Consider the following 16,954-nt stretch of genomic DNA (forward strand, 5'->3'; position numbering starts at 1 on the left):
CTGCTGTGCAAAAGCCTGTCTCCCCAAGCTGACCTGGCAGCCTGGCCACAGAGCAAGGAGGAGATGCTGCTGGTGTGGAAGTACTGCTGGTCTCCCCAGATGTTGAGAGAAATGTTTTCAAATTCAGAGGGAGATCGAATTTAAAAAAAGGGAGTTTGTCCCCTCTTTACCCACTGTATCACTGCACAGCACATCCTTTACTCTTGATTTCTTCTTCTGAAACCCTCCTGTGCCTCACAGTTGGGAACGCAGCAAACTCTACCTAGTCCTTCCTAGGAAAAGTCTCTCTGGTTTTAAGGGATGCAATGTCTCTTTCATTTTAGCCTGGAGAAACAAAATATGCTTTTCCCTGTTGTGAATGGACCAGAATGAAAGTCTTTTCAGCATCTTCCTCAGTCTTTCTTTTCCCTGAGCTGTGTCTTTAATACCAGAGGTTGAACAGAGGTCGAAGATGGAGAGCAGAGATATTTCTTGATGTTGCAGTTGTCTTTCAGGAGGTGTTAATTTCAAACCTATTCATGTTGCACTACAAGCGCACACCATGATGATGAGCAGCACTCTTATTTAGCATTATCACTAACAGCAGAATACAACAGAAAGCCTCTTCTGTCTCCCAGGGAGATCTGCAGAGGATGTCTGTGAGTCAGCCTGACTTGGTTTCTCTTTATTTGAAGTCCTCCAGTTAAAAATTGTGTGGGTACTCCTTTCAGCAAAGCTCATTTCTTCATGAGGATAATAGCCTGCTCTGTGTTCTCTTTGGGCTGAATTCTGGGCAGCATGGCAGGGAAGGCATTGACAACTGCCCTCAGGGAAACCTAGCTGTAAGGAGGTCCTTTCTACCCAGAAGCAAGCAGCGGCTGGGGACTCTCTCTCCTGCTGTTACACAGGCAGTGCTGACCCTTATTTGCAAGGTTTTTGACTGCAAAGAGCAACACCAGAGCTGCTATGCTGAGTATTGATGAGTCAGGAGTGGATGCCCAGCAGCACAAGGGTGGCCGTGGCTGCATGGGCTCTGGGAACCCATGTTTTACAGGTCAGCAGCAAACCACCTCAGCGTGTGCAGGTCCCCAGTGGGGAAACTCCTACTGGATTATCCATACCTTTTTACAAGGCTGCAAGAGGCAGGAGCAGAGGAGGATGCAGCCCTTCATCATCCCTGTGAGGACATGGGAGACAGGTTTAGATTTGGGTGTTCTCTGAACCACAGCACACTTTTAGCAGGATCCACAGCTTGGGCAGCGCTGCAGGGATAACATCAGACTATCACTGGTGTGGAGGAAGCCTTCATTTGCCTTTCTGGTTCTCACACAATGAGAATGTTTCCTTAGTACCATGTACCAGAAATTATCTTTCTGAAAGTTGAAAGTACGTGATTTTGGAAGTCATAGCTCTTGCTTTCAGTGTGTGGGGAGAAAGTGGCCCTCAGTCTTTTGATGCTTTCCTGAAAAAAGTGCAGAATTCTTTACATCTATTTTTAAAGAAGGGGCAGATGGGGCTGCTGGCACTTGTCAGAGAAACAGGAGAAAAAGGTGAGTTTTGAAAATCTGCTGCTCTGGCCCTTTACTATTCCCTAACCTTTAAACTTTATTTTCAGCAGTGTATCTTTGCTGTTCCTGGCTAACACCTAACCAGGTATTGGTTCTCTGATTATTTTATTTCCATGGGTGTTTGCCCTGGCCCACGTGGCTGACATCACTTGCATAATTTGGCTGATGTTGGAGGCCCAAAGTTTGACCTTTGGTATATTGTTATTTAGCTGTTGGGGATGTAACCTCTGCTAGATAAAGCATAACGTCATGAAAAAACATGTAATTGTCAGAAATACCAGAACTAAACTTACACAAGAATATTTGACTGGGAACTCACTACACCAATCAATGGGCAACAGCTCAGACAACCTGGAAGATGCTCTCCACCCCACAAACCCCATTCAGCTCAGCCTGTACAGAGGTGGGACTACTCTGCCTTTGGGGAGAAGGCATTTTAACCTCCCTTGGCATCTGAGGCAGGGACAGTACCTGGAGGTGTTTCCAGGACTTTATTCCTGCATGTGCCAGAGGACCTTGGTATTGTTACAGCCCCCAACTGCACGCGGTGTCTCAGATCCCCATAATAACACACCCCACTGCACAGCCGCCTGCCTGGTTTCACCCCAGATAAACTGCTTTGCGTGTCCTGGCAGTGCCTGGAAATGTGCTACATGGCATCCCAGTTGTGGGTGCACCTGTAATGCAACCCTGAGCATGATGCTCAGGTCAGAGGCCAAGAAGGCTCCTTGATTAGTGAACATACCAATGCTTTAAACTTTCAGATTCCTCCAGTCCAGTGGAAGGCCTGGGCTGCAGAGAGATGTTATGCTCGAAAAGGAGGCACAACGTATGTATAGGTAAAGCCAAGAATTTATTGTTAGTGTAATGGCAATCTCAAGACTCCAATCATTATCAGTCTAGATCTACTGGTCACAGAAAAAGGAAGAATACTAATGCTGTCAAGATTATTTTGCCTACACATAGTTTCTAGCCCTTCTCCTGGTGCTACACTCACCCTTCCCCTGCTCCTCTGGGTCCTAAGGCCTGTGGTTTCACCCAAGTGGTGGTGGTGGGATTTGATGTTAAAGTGAGCTGTCAGCATCTCCAGCCATTCCCTGGGATGAATGCGATGTTCATGCTGATGGATTTTTTCCTGCCTCCCTCTAGGATCTGCTTGGGATGGCTTTTATATGTTTTCTAACATGTTGCTGTGCTGTCTGTCTTCACTGGTCTGCAACCTCATGTTGCACCCAATTCACTATGTACGCTGCCTCTTAGGTATGGTAGATACTGGTTTTGTTCTGTCTGTTACCACTAAACCCAGTTTTGCCAGCTCCGGGTCTGCATTTTTTTAACAGACCGTCAGTGAGTTGTGTATAGCTGTGGGGGTCCCCAAGTGCTAGCCTGTGCCCTATCTTTTAGCATTGCATACCTGTACTCCTCTATGCTGCATCCTGTGTCCCCACTGCTCGAGGCCCCTGCTATCATACCAGACTTGTATTTCTATACACGGTACCATTGTGTCTGAGTCAAAAATATCTCATTCTGCATAGGATAGGGAGAACCAAGGTGCTGAGAGCTTTTACACACTGACAATGAAGCTCCTCAAGCATTTCTGTCTCCTGTGCAAGTCCTGCCCCCCATAAGCCCTTCTGCCCCTCTGAGTGGCCACATTCTGCTTCACAATTTCACAAGGCGCCAGCAGGACCAGAGCAGAGCACATTAATACTTTGTCAGCTCAGCCCCAAAGCTCAGCCCAGGAAGCTGCCCTGCCAGAGTTCACGTTTCATAGGGTAGGCATGAGCACTAAAGAAGAGGAAATATATATTTAAACTCAAACAGGCTCAGCTTGAAGAAAACATTGGTTTTCAATGCAGCTATGAATTAAGGTAAGAGACAATTAGATTTTATCTACAATTTGACAGAGCAGGATGACAAGAAATGGTGTCTTATGAACTTAAGGAAACTTCACTGCTTAGTGCTTGGAATCTAAATGATATTTAATTTGGGAAAAGATGATGTGGGTAATGTTTATAAATTGTGAAAGTAGAAAGGGGAACGCTCTTATTAATTGAAGTGGATCAGGGCAGAGAAATTCTGCTTGGTGACTGATTATTTGTGGCATCTTGTGGTAAGAGAAATATTCACCCTGGCTAGAAGTCCTCAAGTTTAAAGCAAAATGCTGATAGATGACTAGTGTGCAGCATTAGCCCAGAAGGACAGACCAAGAAGATACAGCCCTTCTACTTCATTAAATGTTTTTTGTTAGATGTCTTCAGAGATTTCACAACTCACCAGCATTGCTTGATTTTAGTTCTGGTCAGTGAACCAAACGTCACTGCTGCTGAAAGACAGCCCAGTACAGAAAGTCTGGTAGAGATGATAGTGTCTGATGCAGACAGACCAGCAAGAGAATGGCAGAAATTAAAAAAACTTGAAAACCCAACTTTCTGCATGACCACATTACTTAATTTCTCTGTGACTCAGCTTTCCATAGGAAGGATGTTGTACAAAGATGTCTGTCGGTTTGGGTGAGACATTTGGGTAATACAGTGGCAGCAGCCCATTAAGTACTTGTGTGATATTAAACATAGATCCAGATACAGCAGTTCCCAAAATCTGGTCTGTTGGGGCAAACTCTGCATGGAGGCAGCGCAGTCAGAGGCAGTGAACTGGGTGACAGGATAAAAGACAGCAACTGCAATGGATTATGAAGGTTTGGGCAGTGCAGAAAAAGTCCAAAAAGGAGACAAAAAAGCTAAATTTTGACAAAGAAGAACACATAGTAAATTGAGAGAAAATCACATAGTAAATGTATATTCCCAGGAAGGGGCTGACAACTCCAGAATTTAAATCTCATCCAGTCACAGCCAAGAAGGGGTAATATGTGCTGCTCTCTTAAAATGATGGAGAAGATGAGTTAAGAGATCTCCCATTTCTAGAGAGCCTTCTCAGATTCCTCAAGGATGCTGAGGCAATGTGAGCTTATTAATAACAAAAAGGGGGGGCAGGTAGTAAATGGGTGCCACAATAAAGGTGGCTAGAGGAGAGAGTGAATGATAACCATAAAAAAGTACAAACAGTGCACATAGCTACAAACAATCATCTGTTTTCATTGTCCTTTCATCAGAAAATACAAAAGAAATTTGAATGCCACTTAAGAAGGGAAGGCCTGGGAAAAAGAAATACTGAGGAAGAGCAGGTAAGAGAAAACGCTGGCAAAATGCTTAGCTACACATATAAAAAAAGATAGAGAGTGTCACACGAAACCGTGCAAGCAGAAAGGGCAAACAGGGGAACTAACGGGCTGTAGGAAATACCTATGAAACAAATTTTCCAAGAAAATCCCGATCCTGGCAATCACCATCCAGTCAGATGACAACCCCAAACACCCAGTGCCCCACGGGCAGCTCCTGGGAGAGCGTCTGGTCCCTCCCCAGCTCTGCCACTGCCTCCCTGGCAGCTGAGTTAAGGTGTTCCCCAGCCTCTGAGAGGATAAAAAAAAATACTGCTTTTCAACACAATTCTCAGACCATTTATGTAATTTCCCATCCTCTGGCCAGTCCCTGGGGCAGGATGCTGCCTGGAAACCATCTCAGGCTTCACAGGCTCTGAAGAGGACTCTTGGATCTGGTCATAGGATCAAGACCACAAGTCATGACCCTGAGAGTCACAGATAAAAATTTCAGAATCATTTCAGTGATTTTTGAACCTTAATTTTAAGATCCAGGGGAGACGCAGGAGTCTGAATCATACAGCTGGGTCATATTTCCTAAATGCATAAGTCATTTCTGAAATGGATACTTAAGGCTCTGACCCCCTTAGGGCCAGATTTCTAAAGGCACTTTGGCTTCCAGAGGTTCAGATCAATGCCTGGCGGGATTTTTCAGAAGACCCCCAGTGCTTAGATCCCTTTCAGAAGATTGATTGAATCAACGATGGCACCCCAGGGAAATGCCTTGACATGACATCTGACTATCTGCATCTTCACTCGCTCAAGAGCCTTGGTCATGCCCTGAAACCTGAGCCCCTGCTCCATTAAGGAGCTCCATTAAGGGACCCCCAGTGTGCAGGCACCAAGTCTCCTGCAGAGCCACCCTGTCAGCCTCAGAGGGGCTTTGTCCTCCCCAGAGTCAGGCAAAGGCTGAAACCACTGAAAGCTTCAGCTTACAGCTTTTGCTATAAATATACCAGCACCCACCGGGGTGAGCTGCCAGGGGTTTGATGGGGTCTGACATGGCCCCAGCAAACCACACACACTGCTGCTGTGCTGCTGTCCCCCCTGGATGGCTTGCTGCAAGTCTTCCTGGCAGGGAGACAAAACCAGCAAGTGGAGGGATGCCACTGGGGACAGGATTCACCCAGGGCATCAGGGTTCAGTCCTCTGTGTCTGCTTTGGTGTCATGGTAGCACAACCAACCTGAGTGAGGCCACTGGGTCGGCCAGCTGGACCATGCACTGACAGAGCAAGACCAAGATCTTGTTCAAAATAATACCTCTGTGGTTGCTCTGAAGCACAGGTGGTGAAGCCCTCGCTGCCAGCAAAGGCAGTAGTAAGTCTCTAGTTTTGTGTTTTCTTTATAAATCAGAGTACACCTAATTTTGATATGATGGGTTAAGATGAAACTTGGTGCCCTGGTTACTTGCTGCCCTGCAGTTATCTCCAGGTTAACATGGAGCATCTTTGAGAAAGCACTTTCCAAAGCTGTAAAGCCTTAGGTGAAGGTGAGAGAGATCCTGGGGACTTTGGACTCTATATTATCCCCTCCTGCCCTCCATGATCCAAGCCCGATCTTTTTAAATGCATTTTTTTACCCAGAACTATTGGTTTAAGTTTGTAGATTTACATGCTGCTCATCTCCAGCTAGTAGTGTCTACTTCTAATTTAGTTTGTGATGTTGGTGTAAAAACCGTAGGACTGGTTCAGGGAAGTGGCATTTTTTTAATCTCTGACCTAAATTCCTTTGTAAAGGGACCACAGGCCTCTGCAATATTCAAGCTTATATCTATCTTAATCAACAGTGGTTTGTTTGGCTTACACTTCTGCGTCCTTTATTTAGGACACCTTAAATGCCCTAATTTTCAGAAGGTCTCAGCATCATGCTTCTGCACCTTGAACTCCACCTTGAGTTGGAAAATCCAATAATGAAGCAGCCCAGATCACTACTTGCTTTTAAAAAACTTATCCTCAAAGTCTTGGGGGGAGCCTTCATAAATTAAATCACCCAAATCAACAAGCAATTATTAAACTTGCAGAACTCTGCTGGGTTACAGAAATGGTCCCACTGATCTAAGAATAAATCACAGAAGAAAGAAACACCAAAGAAAGGAATTACCTTAAAGTCATCAGTGAGGGACTGGGGGAGCAGGGAGCAAGGATGCACCTGGGATTACACCACACCCACTCAGAAGTGATGAAGGAATGATAAAAGAACTGGTTAGAAGTAGGGAAACCATGCAGGGTTTAACAGAGGCAGTACTGCTGTTTGGTAACAACATCCCCATCCCCATATTGTGCTTTCTTTCCATAGCCATCATATAGCCTCCCCTATAACCCAACCCCAGCAGCTGCTCCATGCTCTTCACAGGACCCCACTTCCTTCCAGGGGGTCCCATCCCAGGATTTGGCGTAGCTAGTGCTGGTGAAGTACTTGGGGAGAGGACAGTTTGGCTTTTTCATTCATTTATTACAGTCATGGTTGTTAAGACGAGTGTGCCCCAATAGCCCACTTGCTCTGCCTCCCTGCCTATCAGGGGCTGTAGTTTTTTACCCAGTACCCCACGTTGAGCTTCTTCAGTGTCTGGCCTAAAACCATTTCCCAGACTGATATCTTCTCTTGATGTGGAGACCATCAGACATGCAAAAATCTTCTTTTCCTACTTGAAGTCTGTACCAGTCATTAGCCTTTCACCATTAAAAATGTGTATCTGATTTCTAGCTTGCATGTTTCTGGTTTGAATTTCCATGCATCAATTTATGGTATGGCTAATCCCACTATATTAACAAAATTATTAACATGAGCAAAAGTAAAATCAAGCATTATCAAAGTATGCCTACAGCCTCAATCAAGCTCTGCAATGATAAAGTCTTCCCTCTTTTTTCCTTCCCATTTAGCATCTCTTAAACACCCGAGGGTTGCATCAGCTTTTCTTACAGCAACATCTGGCTGGGAGCTCAGTTTCAGAGTCTGCCCATATCGCGGGAGCTCAGTTTCAGAGTCTGCCCGTATCGTCAGTCAGGTTTCCTAACGGATGCGCCCCCGCTCTCGAGACATCGTCTGTGCTGTTTAACTCCCAAGTGTGTCACTTTGGCTACATGAAAGCCAAAGTGAATCATCCAAGAAGCCCCAGATTACTCAGATCTGTCTGAATCACTGTCCAGTTCTTTAACTCTTTTATCACTTCCCTCTGCCAGCTCTGATTCCCAATCTGCTTTCAGACCAATGATGAAAATACTGAAGAATTTTTGGATTTCAACTCATCGTTCCCACAGAGCTTTTACAAACGATATTCCTAGTTTGGTGAGGCTTCCTCCACAGATGGCTGGCTTCTGAGATCTGACAGCTGACCAGCCCAAATCCCATCGTAATGCTTTGTTGGGCTTGTGCTGCTTTGGACTGGAGAGATGTGTCAATCAAATAAGCAGGCAGCGCAAGTCAAAGCTCCAACTATCCCACATAGTACCCTCTATCAACATTGCAATCTCATCAGATGTCCAAACTAAAGCTTCTCTTCTATAAAGCCACGTGGACTGGCATTAGCTACACTCTCCCCCTTGACTGTTTAAATTTTATTTGCCCAGGTTAAAGGTCAGGTTACACTAGCTGTTTCACCTTGCTTCCCGCTTTTGAAGGTCGGCATTGTGTCAGCTGCTTCCAGCATCTGTAGAGGTGGAACGGGGAGAATGTCTCCCCACTTTGGGACTGAATAAAAGACTGATATTTAAGATTTAAAGTAACTGCATCTGCTGGGCTGGGCCTGCTTTTGGCCATGGCTATCTAACATGATCCCACACAACTCCAGAGACCATCGCCTAAGAATGGAGCCACCCTGCTCTGAAAGATAAGCTAAGTGAATTACAGGAACCAGTTGGGTGTAGGACTAGAAACCGGGCCACATCTCTGGTTAGTGTATTGCTCATAAGTCTAAGTTTTGTTTTGGGTAGCATCCAAACCATATTTAGTGGTATTTGCAGCAGTCTGGTGATTGCGTGGTAGCAGCTTGGCACCAGGCTGGTTAAGAGTATCACCCAGAGTGCTATTAAGACTTGCATCTCTCCTGCTAATTTCCACCCAGTTCTGGTTGATTCCCTTAAATCTCTTTTTTTTGTGCGTGTTAGAAGTGCCACCAGGAGCTACAACATTTCATTTGGAGGTATCCAAGGACAGCCCTATGGTCTTGCCAAGAATCACCGGCCAGCAAGAAGCAGATGGGTGTAGTCGCAAATGCGCAAAAATGCATTTATATTTGGGTAGCATGGTGGCAGCTCAGATCTAAGGGTGAGAAAGGCATACAGACCCGTAGGGTTTCACAGGGGTTCCTGCAACGCCTACAGCTTCGCTGGGCCAGATGAATTATTAGCGTGCAGCTCTGGCCTGTACAACGTTCACTGAAAACATGCTTGCATGAGAAAAGTGTGTAAGTCAGCCTCACCCAGAAATGCTGACTAAGGTGTGAAAAATCTTTCTGAGGCTTAAATACTTTAATCAGCGTATTGTGCAAATCTGAAGCGTGACCCTCTGGCAGAGGTCTGGATTTGGTTCTTTTTTTTTAACTTCTTTTCATTCAGTGATGGCAGAGGCATCACGGAGAGGCAAAGTGCTTGCAGACTTGCTTTCTTGGCAGTAAAGCTTGTAATGTGGCACTTGGCTGAAGCGCCAGGGGTGATAACTGGAAAGATCAGATGCGTAAATAGGATTTGGCTCTTGTGTCACCAAGCCTGATGCCAGTGCTGTTTGAAGGTTGAAATGCAATTTCTGTTGCTTAGAGGAGTTTGTGGATGTCGCATAATTTCACTTCCCTATGTATTACATTTAGCGCACATAGTTGGTTGGAATAGCTGGGTTGAGAAACGGGTTTTGGTCCTGCAGACTATTGTCTTTAAGATAGCTGTAAACATGACTAAAAGCAGAAGTGTTTGTGGGGTGTAGAGTGTACAACTGCTGGGGAAATCTGGAGAGAGAGCAAAACGGTTGAGCAGTTCCATGAGAAGCAGAAGTGAATCTGCTATTTGTTGGCAAGGGAAAACGTCTGGTGGAGGGAGCTCGCAGCCCTGCAGTCCTTCTTCAGTGTCCTGTATGCTCTTCAGTTCACTTCATTCCTTAGGTGAATGTTTGTTGTAAGCACAAGAGAGAAAACTGGGCTGAAGCTGACAGTGAGAAGACTATAGCATGTGCTGCAGTGAGCTTTACAAGGCTGACAGAGAACACCTGGCAGGGAAGGATGGAAGATGGACTGAGCTAAGTTTCCTCTCTTTAGGGTGCAATAAAATTTTACCACATTATGGCTATCTGGCATGGGCTGCATTTTGGGAACCTTTGGAGTTTGTAGACCACCTGTTGAGTAACATCAGCTTAAACTGAGCAAAGTGGTATCAGAGGAGCTAAATATTCAAAAAGAACTGACAGCATTGCATATGCAGGATGAGTGGTGGTGGTGGAAGGATACGAGTGTGTGGCTGGTGATACACAAAATCCAGAGTGAACAAGCCACAGACTGTGCCAGCATTTTCACATGCTAATGTCATTCTGGTAAGTGCAGTTGTTACTGCTCCTGGACGTGCTATGCAGCATCTTGCCCTTCCTGTTGGCATAGGTACCACGGGCTTTGCAACCACCCATCCAGGGGTAAAAGAAATAATTTGCTACCGCAGAAATAAATGATCCCCATCAGTGAGCTAGACTGAAAAGGTACTTCAGGAAAAATCCCAGCCCAAGTGATGTTCCTCTTTACTTCAAGAAGGCCAGGAGTTCATCCTGCACCTTGGTGTAAATGTTCTCCTGTGAGATATTCCCAAGATATTCCCAAGCCATTCCCAAGCCCAGCTTTCTCTCCAGGCAATGCCAGTGGGTGCAGCCTGCGCAGAAGTCTGCCAGACCTGAGGGCTACCCCGTGGTGGGAGCTGCATTTCTTTACATGGGTGAAATCCTCCCTGTGCCCAACAGAGCGCAGCAGCTTGTATGGACACACATGGAAACTCTCCGGAGGAACAAGCTGCCTTTCTAGACATGAATTAACGGAGTGAGCGTGGGAAAGATCAGCACAGCTAGAGGCTCTCAGAGAGCAGAGTAAACCAATGCATGCTGCCTCTCTACAGATCAGGGCTTTCACACAGCACACAGTCTAGGCAAGCACCACTAATCAGCCCTCTCCGGATGCCTGTGCAGTCAGCAAAGATGCTAATGGATATGAGCAGGCATCAATCAGTTTTTTCCTCTGTGCATAATGGGACTTCTGCTCGTCACACCAGGAAAGACATGTCTGAAGCAGGAGCTTACACAGTGAAGAAACTGGGGCACTTTGCAGAAACATCATGGCCTCTGTCCAGCTTTGTCACAGTCACGAAGTTAGGACAGGACTTCTGGAGGTCTCTTGTCCAAACCCATGCTCAGAGCAGGACTATCTGAGTTTCAGATATCTCCAGGGATGGAGATCCCACAACCTCCCTGAAGCCCTGTCCTGGTGTTTGACCGCCCTCATGGTGAAATTCTTTTTCCATATAGTGAGTAACAATTTCCCATGGCCCTTGCCTCTTATTCCTCCGAGAAAAGTTGTGTGCTTCACCTTTACACCTTCTCCCTAGATCCCCCTCAAAATGTGTCTTGTTGAGGCTGACAAAACTCAGTTCTTAGCATCTTCTCATACACCAGATGCTCCAGCCCCAATCATTTCGGTAGCCCTCAGCTACCGCACACCGGTGCCTCAGTGAAGAACCAGCTGTGGAGCACAACAGCCCACAGAGTAAGAGAGAGGCTCTGGCACTGTGCAGATGGTTGCAGTAACAGTGGCAAGGAGCTGGGCGGGCTGGTGTAGAGGTTCATATTTGGCACAAGAGACTTGGTGTACCCCGACACTTCTTTTCATTTTAAAGGCACCCGCTGCATACATTTAGTCTCAGAAGGGGAGAAAGAAAGTATCAGGATGGGAACGCAGAAAATGATGAGCTATTGGGATTATGTATGATGGCTCCTGCTCATTTCTGTATCCCTCAACAGGGTAGATAATGACTGGACAGACCCATGAATAGATGAGGAACCTGTTACATAACTCTGTAGGCAACTCTAATTAGTTATCTCACCAGTAGAAAATGCATATCTTGTTTGCAATTGCTGTCAGCTTCTGCCCCAACACCTAGGCATTTCCTGTTCGTCCCCTTTAATTCTGCTGGTGTCCAATATCACATCTCCAGAAGCTGGACAATTAAACTGGGCTGCAAGCAAGGGGCTGGGCAGCCTCTGCAGGCAGACGCAGCTCCCAGTTCAAGTAGAAAGACACTGCAAGAGCGGCTCAGCCCATGGGTGCGCCTGCCTGCTGCAAACAACCTTCCCTGCACTGTGCCCATGCCCTGAAACAACCAGTGCTGAGACAGCCCTTCTTCTAGCCCACTTTTCCTGTGCAAAACCACGAAGATTGTTTTCTAATGACTGTGGGCGCTTCTCATTTAAATGTTTTGGGGACAACTAGGCTTTGAACTTTCAGAATAAGAAGATATTTTAAAATGGAGAGCCTGTATTTCCAACTAGCATGAAAAAACCTCTTTCAGAAATTACTACAAAATAAGAGCCCAGAAATTCATGGTCCCCACCACAAACGGCACTCTAGCAATGAGGCATTAAGAGAAAATGTCCATATAGTCACAGCAGCCACCCCTGGGGGAGTTTGTTGTAGCTACCACTATGCTATATGAAACATCTTGGGCAAGGAGTGTCTCACACCTCAGGACATCTTTATTTCATGCAAGGTTTATTTTAACAGAGGCTATAAAAACTATTGCTATCAGTGGAATGTGGACATGTAGGCTGGGATTCCAACCACTTCACTCCAAGTGTCAGAAGTGGGAGTAGTTATACACCATCAATGTCTACCACTGAGTATTGTGCCCACGCTTTCCTTATAGTCAAAAGGAGTTTCATCAACGTGGTCAGCAGAGTCTGGAAAGCAGTTTGTCTTGTCCTAAAGCAGATTTGGCCTGACCTGCATTGGATCAGAGGCACTGCTCTTCACTGGCCGTATTGACTACATCTCCCGCTAACAGGAGATGTAAACATCTGTATTAGCTTAGAGTCACTGAACTGAGTCCCTTCTTTACAGTCAACAGGGGTTCCTGTAAGAACATTGTGCACTGTGACCAAGGGGTTATTAATTATTAGCTGCAGTTTTGTTATCGCTGACCTTTCCTTTCAGTCTCAGCTTTAAGAGGCTGGTTTGGCCATGTTGTCATCTCCCTGGGCTTCTGCACAGCATATCACAGTCAATTTCCTTCATTTCCTACAGTGAGAGCAAGTAACGGATACTTACAAGCTCTTTACCCCAACCAGGAAGCAGACTGAATGCAGTAACATTGGCACCCCTCTATGATTTTTGGTTCCCTGCAAACAGAAATCTGAAGAGACTGGAACGCCACATCCCAAGGGAGTGCGGAGGAACTGACGCATGCCCTGAGTTATTTGATGTCCAGAGCAGTGATCCCAGAGGTCACACACCTGCACCCCCTACTCTTTGGGTGCAGCCTCCAACCTAACAAACCCTGCCTCCAACCTGACTACCTCGCAGCCAAGGCAGGAAGAGGTCACGAGGCACTTTGGTGCCTGAGGAAAAGGGTCAATACAATTTCTCTTCTTTTGATCATACGATGAGTTTTTTAAAAAAACCTCCTCAAAGATATGCTTGCTCCTAAGGGATGTCCCAGTGCAAACTTTGCTCCTCCCATGTCAGCAAGCATCAGCTTAGACCTGGCCAAACTGGGCGTCTTACCACACTTTCATCCTGGGGTTAATGTGTGGGGTGAGATTCAGCTCTTGGTGGTGTTGACAGGCACCACAGGCTGATCAACAGCTACATGTGAGGTACCGCTTCCTGCTGAGCACTGCCCAGCAGACCGGGAGAGCCCCTGCGTTTCTCATACTGTGATGCACCACCTGCAGAGCTCAGTTAGATGTCGGTCTGCTGCTGCTTCTGCTGCTCTTCTGATAAGCAGAGACTTATTCAACAGACCTTGAAATTCTCATTTATTTTTTCTGATCCTAAATTTCCTATCCTAATTTTTACTGAAGTACATGTAACAGCAGAGTCTGGGCTTTTGTTAGTAACTACCATCACCTCCACAGCAATACAACTTGCACTAATCCAAATAGTGACAAAATCCCAAAGCATGCGTGTTGGTGAGGCCTCTCAGTATTTTACCATAGCAGATACTCAAAATCTCTCTGTCTAACATTATTCTCTTTTCCCTTTTCATGTTGCCTCTAGCCATGACGGAAGCATTCACAGAAACAACAGCTGAATACGCTTATGATGAACGTGCTTTTTCCTGCAGTAAGACTGACATCCAAGAATTTGGGAAAATATTTCTGCCAATATTTTACATTGCAGTCTTTGCTCTTGGCCTCACAGGGAATCTAATGGTAATTTTTGCCATTGTGAAAGAAGGCAGTAAAAAAAGCATCACTAACGTCTATCTCCTGAACTTGGCTATCTCAGACCTTCTCTTTGTGATCTCCCTCCCCTTCTGGGCTTCCAACACAGTGCGTGGATGGACCCTTGGGACTATTCCGTGCACAGCTGTTTCCTCACTGTATTACATTGGTTTCTTTGGGGGTATGTTCTTTATCACTGTTATCAGTATCGACAGATACTTGGCCATTGTCCGGGCAACATATTCTCTGAAATCCAGAACAGTGAAACATGGCTTTCTTATAACCTGTGGCGTATGGGCAATAGCAGTTTTGGTTTCAGTGCCACATTTTGTGTTCTCCCAGCTGGTAGAAAATGACTGCATTTCTGCCTTCCCCCAGGAGCTGGAGAACATCTGGCCAGTGTTCTGCAATGTGGAGCTGAACATCATCGGCTTCTTCATCCCAGTCTGTATCATATGCTATTGCTACTGTGGGATCATCAAAACCCTGGTGTCCTGCAAAAATCAGAAAAAAACACGAGCCGTAAAACTGATCTTGATTGTGGTGGTTGTGTTTTTTCTGTTTTGGTCCCCCTACAATGTACTGATTTTTCTAGAGACTTTAAAGCACTATGAGTTATTCACAAGTTGCAACCAAATTAAATCATTGGACTATGCAATGCACCTGACTGAAACCATTGCATTCAGTCACTGTTGTCTCAATCCTTTTATCTATGCCTTTGCTGGGGAAAAATTCAGGAAATACCTTTATCATGTCTGCTTAAAGTACTGTCCATTCCTGTGTTTCTGTGGCCCCTGCAGTCGCTACCAGGTCACCTATTCAGCCAGCTATGCAGAAAGTGTTGTGAACAGCAACATCACCCTGAACACCAGCGACCAGGATGGCTCTGTCTTCGTCTAAAAGACTCTGTGAAGAAGATATGTGTGTAACTATGTCTTCTGCAGAGCTAGCCACTGCTGAGGAACTGCCATTACCCATATGAAGAGACTTAATGGCTGCACTGAATTACTGACATACCTTTTGTTAAGCATTATATATTCTAAACCAGTAAAGATCTTAAAAAAAAAGGAGTACAATATGTCAACGCTGAACATGGGATCAAATCAAGAGAGAAGAAGAGGGAATGTAGAAGCAAAAGCAGTGCTCTGTGCCTAGAACAGGAAATGGAGAAGAATTTAAGGATAGGGAAGCTATTAAACAGTTTAATCATCAAAACTTGTACATGCACTGGTGTATGCATGTGGTAAAATGTACATAGGACTAAACTCACTTTTTAAGGGAAGAGAGATCTCTTTAATGAACGGCAGGTGACTGGTAGCAAAAGGGAATCTTTTTTATAGTAAAGGGGTATAATTTTGATGCTATATATCCAAATGGAAGTGTTTCTGGGATTATTGAATGCAATAAATGTTTTATCTGTGCTTTCATACCCAATAAAATCCTAGTGTTTAAAAAAAAAGTTATTTCTGAATACGTGTTTAGTGCTACCAATGTTTATAGCATGCAATAATCAGAGCAAGGACCACCCTTAAGGATTTGGGACCTGACCTGGAGCTGATCCAAGCCAGCCGGCATATCTCCTGATTTCCATGGGCTGTGGCCTGAGCCAAAGGCCAGAGTTTGGTGGAGCCTTCCCTCAGCACAACCCCTAGCACTCTGCTGAGCGAGGGGCTGCCAGCTTGATCAGCGGACATCAGCGCACACTGGGACAACGGGAACTGAGGTACGGGTTTGGGGATCATTGTGCTTGGTCCAAATATGACACGATCAAGCTGTGAATTGCTTGCAGAGCATGGCAAGTATGCGTTTTGCACCTGTGCTCCGCTTGCCACATGTTGTAAACAGCAACTGTGTCTATACCATCGTAGACATGGACTTTTGGGACAAAATAACCACTTGCCCATGCTGCTTACTACAACCTTCCTCAACCTTTGTGGCCTCCCCCACCAGAGTTGATTTCCCAAGGAAACCTGCAGGTGTACCCAGATTTAATGTGTCCCAGAGGACACATTTATCATGTGTGCTCCACAGCCTCCAAATATCCTTTTTACTCTTGCAATGACAATGCATTGTGGGGTGGAAAATGTCAATTGCACAACTGAGAGTCCTTCCCCAGGGGCCTCCCTGGGAATCTTCTGCCATCATCTGCTGCAAGAGCAAAGGAGATTTTTGTTGGCACTGTGGACTGGAGTTAGGTGAATGGAAAAAGGACTGTTGCCATCTATGAAGCTGAGATCACCTTACAAGGAAAAATCAAGGGCCAATCTTAAAAAACGAGTCCATGCCAGTGGGACCCTATTTCTATACACTGATGAACTGGCAATATGTCAAATCTGAAGAAATGCACTCACTTTCCAACTACACAAGAGTTGTTCTAGAGTATCAGTGGGAGGAGTAGGCCCTTTCTTTGTGGACCTTAGTGTCACCTTGTTTCTAACAAAGCTTGGAGGAGACCCTCTCCATTGAGCAATTTTCCATAGGCAATAATTCCACAAATATTAAATACTCAATTTTTTGCTGCTGAACATTCAGCACACTCTACAGTTCAATAGTCCCTTTTCATAAAATGCCTTGTATCAGGAGTAAATATATTCTATATGCTCAACTTCTAAAATTTCAGCTATAAGTGGACTTCCAGACTCCAGACTTATTGTCTAAGATTAAATGTAGCATGAGTGTCACTTGAAATTAAATAACTTTTCAAAATTAAGTCTACCTAAGCAAGTGAGATAAGACAACTCCCTCTGTCCCCACCCCCAAGCAAGTGGTATTTTTTAAATGGCATTTTTA

The 16,954-nt window shown here is 45.3% G+C and overlaps 1 protein-coding gene across 1 annotated transcript; it reads left to right on the forward strand.

The window, feature by feature from the left end:
* The first annotated feature begins 3,274 nt into the window (after window positions 1–3,274).
* On the forward strand, window positions 3,275–15,623 carry CX3CR1 (C-X3-C motif chemokine receptor 1). Its single transcript, XM_074841061.1, has 3 exons — window positions 3,275–3,418; window positions 4,660–4,731; window positions 13,998–15,623. Exon 3 carries the CDS (start codon window positions 14,000–14,002, stop codon window positions 15,062–15,064), a length of 1,065 nt encoding a protein of 354 aa, XP_074697162.1. The 5' UTR covers window positions 3,275–3,418; window positions 4,660–4,731; window positions 13,998–13,999; the 3' UTR covers window positions 15,065–15,623.
* The last annotated feature ends 1,331 nt before the right edge of the window (window positions 15,624–16,954 follow it).

The sequence above is a fragment of the Strix aluco genome, chromosome 1 (genome assembly GCF_031877795.1).
Source record: "Strix aluco isolate bStrAlu1 chromosome 1, bStrAlu1.hap1, whole genome shotgun sequence".
NCBI lineage: Eukaryota > Metazoa > Chordata > Aves > Strigiformes > Strigidae > Strix > Strix aluco.